Here is a 16,833-nt window from a genome sequence, read left to right on the forward strand (position 1 = left end):
AGTATTTTGGCACACTGCTTAGGAGACAAAGGCGAGGTGAGAGTTAGCCTTCTTCAGCCAGTTGAGCAGATACAAGGATTAAACTCCAAAACTCCTGAAAAATCCATAATTGGCTTTGGTTTATGTCACTCAATTAATATATGTAGAAATAAAAGGTCTTGGAAAAATTAAAGGAAATATACATTTGAGTAAGTTATCTTCTAAAAAACATTCTTAAAATTTATTTTATTTATAAGAAAAATGAATATAGACAATTAGCAATTAATGGCATCTCTAGTGATGGGAACATTGATGTTTTATTATAGCAAGTTGACACTCAAAATATGTTATCTGGATCAGGAACATCATAAAGGAAAAGGAGCAGATGAAAAATACAGCATAGATGAACTGGAAGCACACAGGCCAATGCTAGGGAGTAAACTGGTGACTCATTACCAGTGACCCTGTGCACCTAATAGAAACCAGAAAAAATGTTTTAGAAAGAGAATAACAATTTTAGGTTTCAAATAGTTTCTACAGATAATATTTTCAAATATAATATCTGTCAAATAATAAAAATAATCAGAAATGTGTGAAAACAACATGAATGAAAAAAGAAAAATAGGTATGAATAAACTTACAAATACACTAAATACTAAATTTATCAAATATAGACAAAATAATATGTGTAAGGTGGAACATACAGGATAGAAAATAAAAGTCAAAATATAAAAAGTGATGAATATAATAAATAAGATTAATGAATAAATTGATAGGATAAAATTGAATAATAATATAGATACTAAAACATTTAAGATGATGTTAAAGCCATGTTTACAGGAAAATTTATGGTCTTAAATATGTATTTTTAAAAAAGAATAAAGGGAATATCAGCAGCTAGAAGATAGTATGTAAAAAAGTATGGAGAAGGAAGTATGAAGATAAACATGAAAAATACAGAAAATGCAGTGAATATATTCTATATGTAAAATTGGATCTTAGATGATAGTACTGGGACAGAAGCAATGTTTGAATAAATACTGCCTGAGAGTTTTCCAAAACTTACGAAATATATGAAATGAGAAATTTAAGTGTATTTGTGAACCTCAAGGGAATATTAAAAGGAATATTATCTAATTATTTAAACCTACCTAAATTTATTTAAACCTAAGGTTAAAGAAAAAGATCTTTAAAGCAATACCTCCTACAAATCCATATGGCAAAGCTGGACAGTCCAAGATAAAAATGACCAAAAGACTTGGACAAATAAGTTCTAAAAAACATTTCCTAATTGGGATAAACATGAAAAACCTTATGATCTTCACTGGTAACCAGGAAAATGGAAATTATAAAACCAGAGTCAGAACTACTTTATATGCACCAGATGTCTAAAATTTACAAAAGGATAAAAAAATATGTGGGAAAGAAAGTGGAACGACAGGAACTCTCACATGCTGGTAACAACAATGTAAACTTATATGACGACTCTACAAATCAGCTGAGCATTATCTACCACAGTTCTCAAAGTTTGATCCTGAGATAACTGGTGGTTCTTGAGGCATTTTCTTAAGGTCTGTAAGGTAAGAATATTTTCATAATGCTAAGACTTGATTTTTTTTCACTCTCTTCATCTCATGTGTATAAGTGGAATTTCCCAGAGACTACATGAATCATAATATTTGAACAGATTGAATACATAAGCAGATGTAAGAATCCATCTGTCTTCATCAGACATGAGAGCAAGACATAAATGGGATTTTAAAAAATGTAAAACACTGTAATTGATAACAAATATGATATCAATATCACAATGTCAATATGAAATACAATAAATTTAAACCACATAAACTGAGGCTTTTTAGGTACTTCAGTAATTTTTAAGAATTATAAAGGAGCTCTGAAATGGACATCTTGATTGCTAGGTTAACTACAAATATTGAACCATTTACTTAAGAGCAATGTATACACAAGTGCACTGAGAGATGTTTTATTAGTAGCCAGAATATGTATATGTGTAATTGCCATCAAGAGGTAAATGAATAAATAAATAGCAGAATATTCATAAAATACTACAAAGATAAGCAGACTATAGATTCAGGCAACAACACAGATGAATCACAAAAAAATGAGTGAAAAACTTGGACTTAAAATAATATTTACACTATGATTCTAGTTGTATAGAATTCAAAACCATTCCAAATTAAATGACTGTATTTAGGAATTAAAACTTTAATGAAAAAAAAAACTACAAAGTAAAGTGAGGAAAAGATCATTGTAAAAAATAAAAATGTGTTAGCAAATTTTGTGGGATAAGAGGTGACTATTGGAAAGGGACACAAACAGGGCTTGGAGGTGTTTCTAATGTTCCATTTGTTGACTTGGGTAGCTTGTACAGACATTTTGTTTGTGACAAATCACCAAAATATACATTTCTGTACAGGTAAAACATTACTGAAGAGTCTATCTATATTACTGAAGAGTCAATTTAAAATGTTGAAAGTTAAATAATAAAATTTGATCAAATTAAAAAGTTTCTGCACAGCCAAGGAAACTATCATTAGAGCAAATAGACAACCCACAGAGTGGGAGAAAATATTCGCTCTCCACACTTGTGATAAAGGTCTAATAACAAGAATCTATCTAGAACTTAACAGAATAAACAAGAAAAAATAAAACAACCCCATCAAAAAATAGGCAATGGAAATGAACCGAAACTTCTCCAAAGAAGACAGAATAATGGCCTGAAAACATATAAAAAATGCTCTACATCTCTAATCATCAGAGAAATGCAAATCAAAACCACAATGAGATACCACCTAACCCCACTGAGAATGGCCTGTATCAAGAAATCCCAAAACAACAAATGCTGGCAAGGATGTGGAGAGACAGGAACACTCTTACACTGCTGGTGGGACTGCAAATTAGTGCAACCTTTGTGGAAAAGAATTTGGAGATTCCTCAAGCAGCTAGAAATAGAAATGCCATTCGACCCAGCAATAGCACTGTTGGGCATCTACCCCAAAGAACATAAGACATTCTATTATAAAGACATCTGCACCTGAATGTTTATGGCAGCACAATTCACTATTGCACAGTCATGGAAACAACCCAAGTGCCCAACAATTCATGAGTGAATAACTAAAATTTGGTATATGCTCACAAAGGAATATTACTCAATTCTAAGAAATGACAGTGAGCTAACACCATTTATGTTATCCTGGATTAAGCTTAAGCCTGTTATCCAAAGTGAGGTGACACAAGATCAGGAAAATGCACTCCACATGTACCTGCCACCAAATTGGTACTGATTGATTAAAACTATGGTGCTCAAATGGTGGTAGTGTTCACCAGGGATTCAGGGGAGGGGTAGACCCACCTCTCAGGGATGTGGCGAGCATTGGGGGGGGGAAAGGGATTACTTCTAACTGTTTTTAGGGAGAGGCAAAGATATACAATGTAACCAAAATGTCTAAAAAAAACCCTGTTATTGCGAGGTGGGCAGGTGTGGGAGGGGGAGGAAGGGAAGGGTGTATACTTACATAATGGATGCAGTGTGCACCACCTGGGGGTGCACGCTTGAAGCTCTGGCATGGTGGAGTGGGGGAGGAGTGGCAGGGGCAATATATGTAACCCTAACAATATTTGTACCCCTATAATATGAGGAGATAAAAGGAAAAATTATTTAGAAAATAATAATAAATTTTAAAAGAAACAAAAAGTTGTATGTTATACTATCAGAACCAAAACAATTTTCATTGCTATTGCTGTTTTGATACTTAGAAAAACATTAGAAATTTGACGTATAGTCATGCACTGCATAATGGCATTTCACTTAATGACAGGCCATATATATGACGGTGGTCCTATGAGATTATAATGGAGCTGAAAAATTCCTATTGCTTAGTGATATCCTAGCCATCATAACATAGTAGCACAAGTCAGTACCTTTTCAATGTTTAGATACAAAATAAAAAGATTAATGAAACAAATAGTTGGTTCTTTTAAAAGATAAAATTGACAGACCTCTTTCTAGATTAAGCAGGAATAGATGACAAAGGACCCAAATAAGCTCAATCAGAAATGAAAAAGGAGATATTAATACCGATACCACAGAAATATGAAACATCATCTGTGAATACTATGAAAATCTCTACACATATAAAGTCGAAAATATAGAGGAGATGTACAAATTCCTGGAAATACAGAACTTCCCAAGACTCAATCAGGAAGAAACAGAAATCCAGAAGAGACCAATAACAAGCAGTGAGATAAAAGCAGTAATAAAAAAAGTTTCAACAACAAAAACAAAAAAAACCTGGACCAGATGGATTCACAGCTGAATTCTACCAAACCTATTAATACAAAGAAGAGCTTATACCTATATTATAGAAATTATTCCATAACATCAAGAAGAAGGTAATTTTCCAAGACTCATTTTATGAAGTCAGTATCACCTTGATACCAAAGACAGGAAATGATACAACAAAAAAGGAAAACTACAGACCAATATCCTTTATGACTGTAGATGCAAAAACCTTCAATAAAATACTAGCAAAATTAATTCAACAGTACACCAAAAAAAAAAAAAAAATCAACCATGACCAAGTGCGCTTCATCCCAGGCATGTAAAGGTGGTTCAACATATGTAAATCATTAAATGTGATTCACCACATAAACAGAAGCAAAAACAAAGACCATATGATCATCTCAATAGATGCAGAAAAAGCATTTGACAAAAATCCAACACACTTTCATGATAAAAACCCTCAACAAACTAGTCATAGAAGGAACATATCTCAAAATAATAAAAGCTATATATGAGAAATTTCATATATGAGAGCAGTCAACATCATGCTGAATGGGGAGCATTGAAAACATTCCCCTAAAGAACTGGAACAAGAAGAGTGCCCACTGTCACCACTTTTATTCAACATAGTGCTGGAAGTCCTAGCCAGAGCAATCAGGCAAAGAAGGAAATGAAATGTTTCCAAATCAGAAAAGAGGAGGTCAAGTAATCACTTTTCACTGACAATATGATTTTGTATTTAGAAAATTCTAAATACTCCACAAAGAGACTCATAAAACTGATAAATAAATTCAGCAAAGCCTCCAGTTACAAAATCAATGTACACAAATCAGTAATATTTCTGTAAACCAATAATAGTCAAGCTGAGAGTCAAATAAAAGACTCAATACTATTCACAATTGCTACAAAGAAAATAAAATACTTAGGAATATACTTATCATCCAAGAAGGTGAAAGATCTCTACAAGGAGAATTATGAAACACTGAGGAATGAAATCACAAATGACACAAACAAATAGAAAAATTTACCATTCTCATAGACTGGTAGAATCAACATTGTTAAAATGTCCATACTACCCAGAGTGATTTACAAATTCAATGCAATTTCTATCAAAATACCACCATCATACTTCACAGATCTAGAAAAAATAATTCTATGTTTGGAACCAGAAAAGAGCCTGAATAGCCAAATAATCTTAAGCAAAAAGAACAAATCTGGAGGCATCACATTACCAGACTTCAAACTATACTATAAGGCTATAGTAACCAAGACAGCATGGTAGTATTGATGCAAACATGAGACATAGACCAATGGAACAGAATGGAGAACCCAGATATAAAACCATAAACTGACAGCCACCTTATTTTTGGCAAAGCACACAACAATGCACAGAGGGGGAACGAATCCCTATTAACCACTTTGGTAGGTGCTCACTGGCTGCAAAACCTTGCTCACAGCTGGCATTCAGTCTGCATGATAGTTTGTGCTGTGCATTGATGACGAATCTGATTTGCTCTTATGTGATGAGGAAAGCTTTAAAGCATTGAAAGCTTCTTTTACTTTACAGGCAGCTTTACTTGTAAAGTAAATCAGAATAGGTAACATATACATATATGTTTTTATTATGTTATTTGTAAATGTTCACAATTTTATTTTGATAAATGAAAAATTAGAAAAGTCAATTCAAAATTATAGACTAAAGTCGATGCTCGGCTGTGCACCTTCATATCACGGCTGTCAGCTACAGTCGACGCTCGGCTGTGTGCTTTCATCTGTGGCTACCAACTATAGTCAACACTCGTATTGAAGTGATTAAATAAATGGTGCTAGGAAAACTGGATGGCCACATATAGAAGAATGAAATGGGATTCTTATCTCTCACCCCTCACAAAAATTAATTGAAGACTGATGAAAGACTTAAATGTAAGGCATGATCCCATAAGAATTCTAGATGAAAATACAGGATAAACTCTTCTAGATATTGCCATAGGCAAAGAATTTATGATTAAGACCTCAATTTCAATTACAGCAACATCAATAATAAGTAAATGGGATTGATTAAATTAAATAGCTTCTGCAGAGCTAAGAAAATAATCAACAAAGCAAACAGACATCCTACAAAAAGGGAGAAAATATTCCCAAAGTATACATTTGATAAAGAGCTAGCATTTGGAATTGGCAAAGAACTCAAGCAAATCAGCAAGAAAAAAACAATCCATTAAAAAGTGGGCAAAAGACATGAACAAAAGCTTTTCAAAAGAAGATAGATAAATGGCCAACAAACATATGAAAAAATGCTCAATGTCACTAATTATTAGGGAAATGTAAATTAAAACCACAGTGAGATAGCACCTTACCCCTGTTAGAATGGATTTTATTAAAAAGTCAAAAAGCAAGATGCTGACATAGATGCAGAGAGAAAGGAATGCTTATACACTGTTGGTAGGACTGAAAATTAGTATAAATTCTTTGAAAAACAGTATGGAGATTCTGCAAAGAACTAAAAGTAGACCTGCCAATTCAATCCAGCAATCCCACTAGAGGGTATCTATCCAAAAGAAAAGAAGTCATTTTATCAAAAAGACACCAGTCAAATGTTTATTGCAGCACAATTCACAACTGCAAAGATGTAGACTCAACCCAAATGTCCATCAATTCTTGAATGGATTAAGAAAATGTGGTATATGTATACCATGCAGTACTATTCACCCATGAAAAAAGATGAATTAAGGCCTTTTGTAAGGATTTGGATGGAACTGGAGACCATTATCTAAAGCAAAATATCTCAAGAATGGGAAAAAAAAACCCCACCACATGTACTCTCTGTGAAATTGGAACTAACTGATGGGCACAGGTGTGCATAAAGGGAAATAAAGCTCATTGGAAATCAAGTAGAAAGAGGTGGTAGGAGGGGAAGGGCAAAAACCTACCTAACAGGTACAATGAACACTATTCGGGTGATGGGCACACTTATAACCATAATTCAAGCATTACAAAGTGATCCATGTAATGAAAACACTTGTACCTGCATAATATGTTTCTTGACAGTTTAATTATGCTGAATTCATCAGTATTTCTCACCATATAAATTGTTCATTTTTTACTACTATGTGAAATGTAAATAATATCTTTACAATGAGATTATAGAGGACAAAAACCATTTCAGTCATTTTATTTCACTTTGTATTGTTGAGTAGAAGTCCAATTTTTAAATTATTTTTTGGCACAAGTATATCACATATCAGGTTACTATCATGTATTTTTACTTCTTTTTCTTGTTTGAAATTGGTTGTGTGTTTTTCAAATATTAACATTTTGAATAGGGTGAATGTTTTCATTATTTGTAGTTTAAAAGATAATTGTAACTTTTTTGTAATTAAAAAAAGGTAAAGCAATTTGAAACTTTAAAACTCACCTGCTATCTTTTAAGGCCTTCCATGATTGGGATCTATACTGTTTATGAAGGATATTTTCCACTCTTTTCAACAAGCACCATCCACACAAGTCAGTGTTATTTTTAAAAGGCTTCCATACTTGCAATCTTCATTATTTTGTCCTGAATTCTGTCATATTGTTTCTCTTGTTCAGAATTTTCTTCATTCCCAAAATAATGGATGTGGTATAGATTTTCAAGTAGTATGTGATGCTTTAAAGAAAAGTTATTCAGTAAAAATAGTTTTATTTAATTTCATTATAGTTGATATAATTTTATTACATATGACATCATGAAAATAGGATGTATGAATTATATAAACAATGGAAATGGAAGAGTAGTACATAAATGTATTATTTTGATAGAAATGACTGTGACCTTTTTTTAATTTCAGAATATTATGGGGTAGAAACATTTTGGCTACATACAATGCCTTTGCCTCACCCAAGCCAGAACTACAAATGTGCCCATCCACCATACAATATGCTACACATCCATTAGTTGTGAGTTTACACATCCCTACCATCCTCCATCTCCCCACCCACACCTGATGAATATTATTTCCATGTGAGCACCTAAGTGTTGATTAGTAGTACCAATTTGATGGTGAGTACATGTGGTGCTTGTTTTTCCATTCTTGTCATACTTCACTTCGAAGAATGGGCTCTAGCTTCACCCAGGATAACATAAGAGGTGCTAGTTCTATATTGTTTTTTTATGGTTGAGTAGTAGTTCATGGTGTGTGTGTGTGTGTGTGTGTGTATCACATTTTATTAATCCACTCATGTATTGATGGGCACTTGGGTTGTTTCCACATCTTTGCAATTGTGAATTGTGGTGCTATAAATATTTGAGTGCAGATGTCTTTATTGTAAAATCTATTTTTCCTTTGGGTAGATCCCTGGTAGTGGGATTACTGGATCAAATGCTATTTCCATCTTTAGTTCTTTGAGATATCTCCAAATTACTTTTCACAGAGGTTTACTAATTTGCTATCCCACCAGCAGTGTAAGAGTGTTCCTATCTCTCTGCATCAACCAGCATTTGTTGTTTTGGGGATTTTTGATAAAAGCCATTCTCATTGGAGTTAAGTGATATCTCATTGTGTTTTGATTTGCATTTCCGTGATGATTAGAGATTTTGAGTACTTTTTAAAATGTTTGCTGGCTATTATTCTGTCTTCTTTTGAAAATTTTCTGTTCATGCCTTTTGCCCACTTTTTAATGGGGTTGCTTTTTTCTTGTTAATTTTCTGAAGTTCTCTATAGATTCTTGTTATCAGCACTTTATTGGATGTGTCCATACTACCTAGTGATCTACAGAATTAATGCAATCCCTATCAAAATATATCACCATCATACTTTGCAGATCTAGAAAAATTAATTCTATGCATCGTATGGAACCAGAGAAGACCTCATATAGCCAAAGCAATCTTAAGCAAAAAGAATAAATTGGGAGGCATCACTCTACCAGACTTCAAGCTTTACTACAAGGCTATAGTAACCAAAAAGTGTGGTACTAGCCCAAGAACAGAGATATAGACCTTTGGAACAGGAATGAGAACCCAGATATAAAACCATCCTCATATTGTCATCTAATCTTTGAAAAGGCAGACAAAAGTATACATTGGAGAAAAGAATCTCTATTCAATAAGTGGTGCTGGGAAAATTACATAACCACATGTAGAAGATTGAAACTGTATTCACACCTCTGACCTCTCACAAAAATCAACTCACGATGGATAACAGACTTAAACCTAAGGCATGAAACCTTGAGACTTTTAGAAGAAAATGTTGGGAAAACTCTTACAGACAACAACCTAGGCAAAGAATTTACGAAGGAGATGCCCAAAGCAGTCACAGCAGCAACAAAAATTAATAAATGGGACTTGATCAAATTAAAAAACTTCTGCATAGCCAAGGAAACAACCTACAGAATGGGAGAAAATATTCTCATGCTACGCATCCAATAGAAATGATACTGTGACATTCTTAACTTAGAACAGTATAACTATAGGATAATAATTCTCCAACATTAGCTAGCACCAGAATCACCCAGAGTATTTATTAGAATAGATTTCTGGACTTGAACCCCGCAGTTTCTGATTCAGCAGGTCTGCAGTGGGGCCCAAGAATTTTCATATCTATTAAATTCCCAGGTAATGCCCATGCCACTAATCTAGAGACCGCACTTTGATAAGGATTGATAGAGACATTCAAAAAGTTCAAATCCACTGGAATTTTTCTATTTTGGCATACATAAAATGCATATGCTTAATATGCCTATGGTTCTTCAAAACATCAGTTAGTTTTAAATGAGAAGCCAATTTATGAACTGTAAAAAACAAAGAATTAAGAGAGAAATTATTGTCATGCAGGAAATTACAGCAAGTCCATTTTAGGCAGAAGACTCATTTATGCTGATGAAAACCAAGATTGATTCATAAAACATTGATTCCAATAATATTTTTTACAACATTATTTGTTACAGAGAAAAACTAGAAACAAATAAAGCGCTCATTTAACACAAGCTTAGTGTTACTGTAGTTCCAAATATAAAGGATTTAAAAAGAATGAGGTTGATTTGGATGTGCAGACATGGAAATATTTTCAAGATATATTATTATACTTATAAAAATTGAAAGTACAGAAAAATGCATGATTTCTTAAAGTAAATAATAACAAATATATATTTTATATTTAATTATATATATTTACACTGACATATTTACACGTTTATCATAGCATATAATTATATATGTATATATAAATATACATATATGTGACTTTCAGCACAGTATACATATTGCACTAAGCATGTTATCTGCTAAAGCTATACAAAAACTATTAAAACTAGTTAAGTTTTGGAGATCAAGAAGGAAAGCATCCTCCCTAACTCATTATATAAAGCCAGTATCACCCTAATACCAAAGACAGGAAAGGATATAAGCAAAAAAGAAACCTACAGGGCTACAGACTAATATTCCTAATGAAGCCAGATGCAAAAATCTTCAACACAATACTAGCAAACCAAATCAAACAGCACTTCACCACGATGAAGTGAATTTCATCCCAGGGATGCAAGGATGATTCAACATATACAGGTCAATAAATGTGATTCACCACATAAACAGAATTTTTAAAAATCATATAATGATTTAAATAGATTCAGAAAAAGCATTTGATAAAATCCAGCATCCCTTCATCATAAAAACCCTCAACAAATTAGGAATCGAAGGAATATATGTCAAAATAATAAAAGCCATATATGACAAATCCACAATCAACATCAAACTGAATGGGTTTGCTAAGAACTGGAATAAGACAAGGATGTCCATTTTCATCATTTTTATTCAATATAGTACTAGAATTCCTAGCCAGAGCAATCATGTAAGAGAAAGAAATAAAATGATTCTAAGTGAGAAAAGAGGAAGTCAAACTATCTCTGTTTGTTGATGAAAAGATCTTATACCTAGAAAACCCTAAAGACTCCTCCAAAAGACTCCTAGATTTGATAAATGAATTCAGTAAAGTCTCAGGTTACTAAATCAATGTTCTTAAATCAGTAGCATTTCTATACACCAATAATGACCAAGCTGAGAATCAAAGCAAGAACTCAATCCCATTTATAATAGCTGCAAAAATAAATAAATGAAACACCTAGGAATATATTTAACCAAGGAGGTAAAAGATCTCTGTCAGGAAAACTACAAAACACTACCCTTGCTAGGGAGAGGCAAAGATATAAAATGTAACCAAAATGTTTGTACTCTCATAATTTCCTGAAATAAAAAAACACTGATAAAAGAAATCATAGATGATGCAAACAAATGGAAAAACATCTCATGCTCATAGTTTGTAAGAATCAATATTGTTAAAATGACCACACTGCCCAAAACAAGCTACAGAGTCAATGCAATTCCTATCAAAATACCAATGTCATTTTTCACAGAATTAGAAAAAACAATCCTAAAATTCATATGGAATGAAAAAAGAATCCAAATAGTCAAAGTAATCCTAGGCAAAAACAATAAGTCTAGAGGTATCAAATTACCTGACTTCAAATTATACTACAGTCTATAGTAACCAAAACAGCATGATTCTGCCATAAAGTAGACACATAGGTCAGTGTCTCAGAAATAGAGAACTCAGAAATAAAGCCATACACCTACAACCAACTGATCTTTGACAAAGAAGACGAAAACATACACTTGGGAAAAATGCTGGGAAGACTGGATAGCCACATGCAGAAGAATGAAACTGGATCCCTATCTCTCACCAAACACAAAAATTAACTCAAGGTGATGGATTAAATACTTAAATGTAAGACCTGACATAATAAACATTCTACCAGAAACCCTAGGAAAAACTCTTCTGGACACTGGCCCAGGCAAAGAATTTATGACTAAGACATGAAAAGCAAACGCAACAAAACAAAAATAAACCAATGTGACTTAATTAAAAGAAAAAGTTCCTGCACAGCAAAAAAAAAATTATGAACAGAGTAAACTGACAACCTATAGAACTGGAGAAAATATTCACAAACTATACATCTGAGAAAGAATTAGTATCTAAAATCTACAAGCAACTAAAAATCAGCATAAAAAATTAATAACCCCATTAAAAGTGGGCAAATGGCATGAACAGACATTTTTCAGAATAAGATAAACAAATGGCCAAAAACTTATGAAAAAAATGCTTGACATCACTAATCATCAGAGAAATGCAAATTAAAAACACAATGGGATACCGTCTTACCCCTGTCAAAATGGCCATTATTAAAAAGCCAAAAAACAACAGATGTTGGCACGGATGTGGTGGAAAAGGAATGCATATATACTGTTGATGGGAATGGAAATTGGTACAACCTCTATGAAAAACTATATGGAGATTCCTCAAAAAACTAAAAGTAGACCTACCATACAATCCAGCAATCCCATTACTGGGGTTCTACCCAAAAGAAAATAAGTCATTATATTGAAAAGACACATACACATGTATGTTTATTGCAGCACAATTCACAATTGCAAAGATATGGATCCACCTATTGATGAATACATTAAGAAAATGTGGTATGTATATAGATGTACACACACACACACATACAAACACATACTCATACATACATACATATCATGGAATACTTACTACTCAGCCATAAGCAAGAATGAAATAATGTCTTTTGCTGCAACTTGGATGGAAGTAGAGGCCATTATCTCAAGTGAAGTAATTCAGGAACAGAAGACCAAGTCCCACATGATCTCATTTGTAAGTGAGAGATAGGCTCTGGGTACACATGGTCATAGTTGGTCTAATGGACATTGGAGACTCAGAAGAAGGTGGGTGAGTGGGGGGTGAGAAATAAAAAATTACCTAATGGGCATAAGGTACACTATTTGGGTGACAGGTATATTAACAGTTCAGACTTTACCACTATATAATTCATCTGTGGAACAAAAAGCTACTTGTACTCCTAAATATATTGAAATTCAAGCACCACATATACTCACCAGGTATTAACTGAGTAGCACCTAAGTGGACACATAGGTACTACAGTAATAGAGTATTGGGGAGGGGGGAGGGGAGAGGGGGGCAGGTATATACATACATAATGAGTGACATGTCCACCATCTGAGGGATGGTCATGCTGGAAAATCAGACTTGTGGGGGGAGGGGGAAAGGGCATTTATTGAAACCTTAAAATCTGTACCCCCATAATATGCCAAAAAAAAAAAAATACTATTTACCTTTTAGGGCACAATTTTCATGAATGAAAAGTGATTTTAATTATTAACTGTATAATTTCCTACATCATTTGTATTTTTAACCAAGTATATGCATTATTTCAAGTTTTAAAATATTAGTACTTCACTCATACTACAATGACTATCATAAAAAAGACAGATAATAACAAATGGTAGCAAGGATACATTTAAATAAGAACCCTTATACAATGCTGGTGAGAATGTAAAATGGTACAACTATTTGGAAAAGTATTGTGGCAGCTTCTTAAAAATTAAACATATATTTCACATACAACCCAGCAATTCCACTAATAGGTATATATATATAAGATAAATAAAAACACATATTCATTAAAACGCTTGCATATAAATGTCAATAGTACCGTTATTCAAAATAGTCCAAAGTGGAAATAACCAATGTCCATCAACTGGTGAATGGATACACAAAATGTGGTAGGTACATCCTATTCCATTAATAAAAAGAGAATAATGTACTGATAATACCAAAACATAGATGGATCTGAAAACATTTCACTAAGATTTCTATTATGGCATGTAAAGAGCTTGGAAGTCATCTCTTCCATTCATACAAGACCAAAGCAGACCAAATTTAAAAATCAACAACTCTTCTTAGATCCATTTGAGAACTGAGGTCATAAGGCAAAACACTGCCCCTAAAACTGAAGAGACAAACAGGCAGATATGGGCACAGAAGCTCAGGAGAAGAAAACTCCAAAGGAAGCAGTATGAAGATAGGGAAACAGTCTATAATTGCCTAATTGCTAGAGGCTCAGTGTGGACAAGTTTGAGAGTTAAAAACTCCAAAGGGGACGACAGTCTTAAGTGGGCTGCAGATTTTCACAAGTTTTACCAGGAACTCTAATCAGGTTTTCACAGTTAAAGTGAAAGAAAAATTGCTTCATGCTTCTGGTGAGGTGGGAGGGAAAAATAGGCAAAAATACCCTGGTCTTCTTAACAATGCCTACCTTCTTAACAAGGCTGACCCTTAAGAGAAACTATTTTACCAGAACCTAACCTACTGGAATTTTACCAGAAGCTAGCTGACCTGGGAAATGGAAATACCTAATTTCAGCACTCTTTATTATTCTTGTCTCTCCTAGGAGAGAGGGACTGAGAAGCACTTGTGAAAATGCCAACCCCGGGGGCACAGGCTCACTAAAGACAGATCTAATCATAGGACTATGTTTTCCTTCCCCACCATGCCTCATCACCACATCAATAGAGCATCTGTATAGTAAGGGACTACAATGGAAAAAAAAACTATGTGTTCATATGGTATTTAAGAAGTCTCTATAGAAACTGGAAAACAATAAGGGAGACAAATTAAGGAAAGTTTAGCCTCTGACACCTGGAGTTCCAAAATCAGAGCAAGTTTACCTCTGACATCTACAGATACAGCAAATAGTAATCACAGACTAATCTCTAGCCAGATCAACATTAATACTATAGATCTACTTACCTCAGTTCTTTTTGTTTGTTGTTGTTTTTTAATTAATTAATTATTTCCCAAATTCTGTGGGTACAAAGGTTGTTAGGGTTACATATTGTGGACGGAAAAAATCCAAGTCCTGAAATATTTGAAAGAAGTTTATTCTGAGCCAAATTTGAGGACCATGACCCGGAGCCACTCTCAAGAAGCCTTGAGCAAGTGGGCTCGCTGTAGCTGGGTTACAGTTTAGTTTTATACATTTTCAGAGAGACAAAGGTTACAGGCAAGGTCACAAATTAATACATGAGAGGTATACATTGGTTTGGCCCAAAAAAGGTGGGACATTTCGAAGCGGGGGGCTTACAGGTTATAGGTGGGTTTAAAGATTTTTTGGCTGGCAATTGGCTGAGAGGGTTAGGCTTTATCTAGAAGACCAGAAAGGATATGCTTATTTTAAGATAAGGTTGTGGGCACTCTGGGAGGTCCAGACAGGAGGACATTTTAAATTTACAATAGGCGCCTGCTAGGATGTTTTAAGATGCTTTAAATTTAAGAATAGGCGCCTGCTAGGATGCTCAGTTAAGACATTTTAGATTTATGATAGGCATCTGCCAGGATGCTTGACTTAAGACAGGGGCTTCTTATCTTTTAGGTGATGTTAATGCCATACCAGAATCAAGTCAGGAAGTAAACCACTGCTTCGTTTGGTTAACAAAAGCTGCTTTGTGGGAATTTACCGTTTGTCAGCCTAACCCTGCTGGCCTCCTTATCATTTGCCAGCCTAACCCAGCTGGCCTCCTTAGGACGGAGTTTTTAGCAAAAATTAGAGTTCAGTCCTCAATATCTTGCCCCTGCTCCCCTCCCCACCCCACTCTGCCAGAGCTTCAAGCGTGTCCAGTCTTCAAGTGGTGCGCCCTGCACCCACCATGAAACTGCGTACCCTTCCCCTTCTCCCCCCTTCCACCTGTTCACCTCCCATTAACAAAATTTTTTTTTAGACATTTTGGTTACAGTGTGTTTCTTTGCCTCTCCCTAAAAAGGGATAGAGGTAATCCTTTCCCCCCTACAATGCTCACTGTATCCTTAAGATGTGGGATTCCCCCCGTCAGATCCCTGTTGAACACTACAATTATTTGAACACCATAGTTTTAGGCTGTCAGTACCAATTTGGTGGTGAGTAGATGTGTAGCCCATTTTCCAGGTCTTGTGTCATCTCACTTTGTATTACAGGCTTAAACTTAATCCACGATAGCATAAATGGTGCTAGTTCAACTATCGTTTCTTAGGATTGAGTAATATTCCATTGTGAGTATATAGCACATTTTAGTTATCCATTCATGAGTTGACGGGCACTTGGGTAGTTTTCATGTCCGTGCACTAGTGAACTGTGCTGCTATAAACATTTGGGTGCAGATGTCTTTATAATAGAGTGAACTGTGTTCCTTTGGATAGATGCCCAGCAATGCTATTGCTGGGTCAATTGGTATTTCTATTTTTAGTTGTTTGAGCAATCTCCAAATTCTTTTCCATAAAGGTTGCACTAATTTGCAGTCCCACCAGCAGTGTAAGAGTGTTCCCGTCTCTCCACATCCTTGCCAGCATTTGTTGTTTCGGAATTTCTTGATACAGGCCATTCTCAGTGGGGTTAGGTGGTATCTCATTGTGGTTTTGATTTGCATTTCTCTAATGATTAGAGATGTTGAACATTTTTTTTTATATGTTTGCATGCCATTATTCTGTCTCCTTTGGAGAAGTTTCTGTTCATTTCCATTGCCCCCTTTTTTTTTTTTTTTTTTTGAGACAGAGTCTCGCTTGTTGACCAGGCTAGAGTGAGTGCCGTGGCATCAGCCTAGCTCACAGCAACCTCAAACTCCTGGGCTCAAGCAATCCTTCTGCCTCAGCCTCCCGAGTAGCTGGGACCAC

General features: G+C 34.5%; 1 protein-coding gene across 2 annotated transcripts in view; it reads right to left on the reverse strand.

Annotated features, from left to right (window-relative positions):
* The window catches only part of LOC105881716 (coiled-coil domain-containing protein 7-like), a 162,720-nt gene that overhangs the window by 9,211 nt on the left and 136,676 nt on the right, over positions 1-16,833 (reverse strand). The window contains exons 13-14 of one of the 2 annotated variants that reach the window (XM_075997576.1): positions 7,701-7,931; positions 839-3,629 (exon numbers count right to left, since the gene is read on the reverse strand). In XM_075997576.1, coding sequence (XP_075853691.1) covers positions 7,915-7,931 — 17 coding nt within the window. In that variant the 3' untranslated portion in view covers positions 839-3,629; positions 7,701-7,914. Of the gene's footprint in view, positions 1-838; positions 3,630-7,700; positions 7,932-16,833 lie in introns of those variants that run through there. The other variant, XM_075997578.1, reaches the window with a different exon arrangement.

Source organism: Microcebus murinus, chromosome 25 (genome assembly GCF_040939455.1).
Source record: "Microcebus murinus isolate Inina chromosome 25, M.murinus_Inina_mat1.0, whole genome shotgun sequence".
Taxonomy (NCBI): Eukaryota; Metazoa; Chordata; class Mammalia; order Primates; family Cheirogaleidae; genus Microcebus; species Microcebus murinus.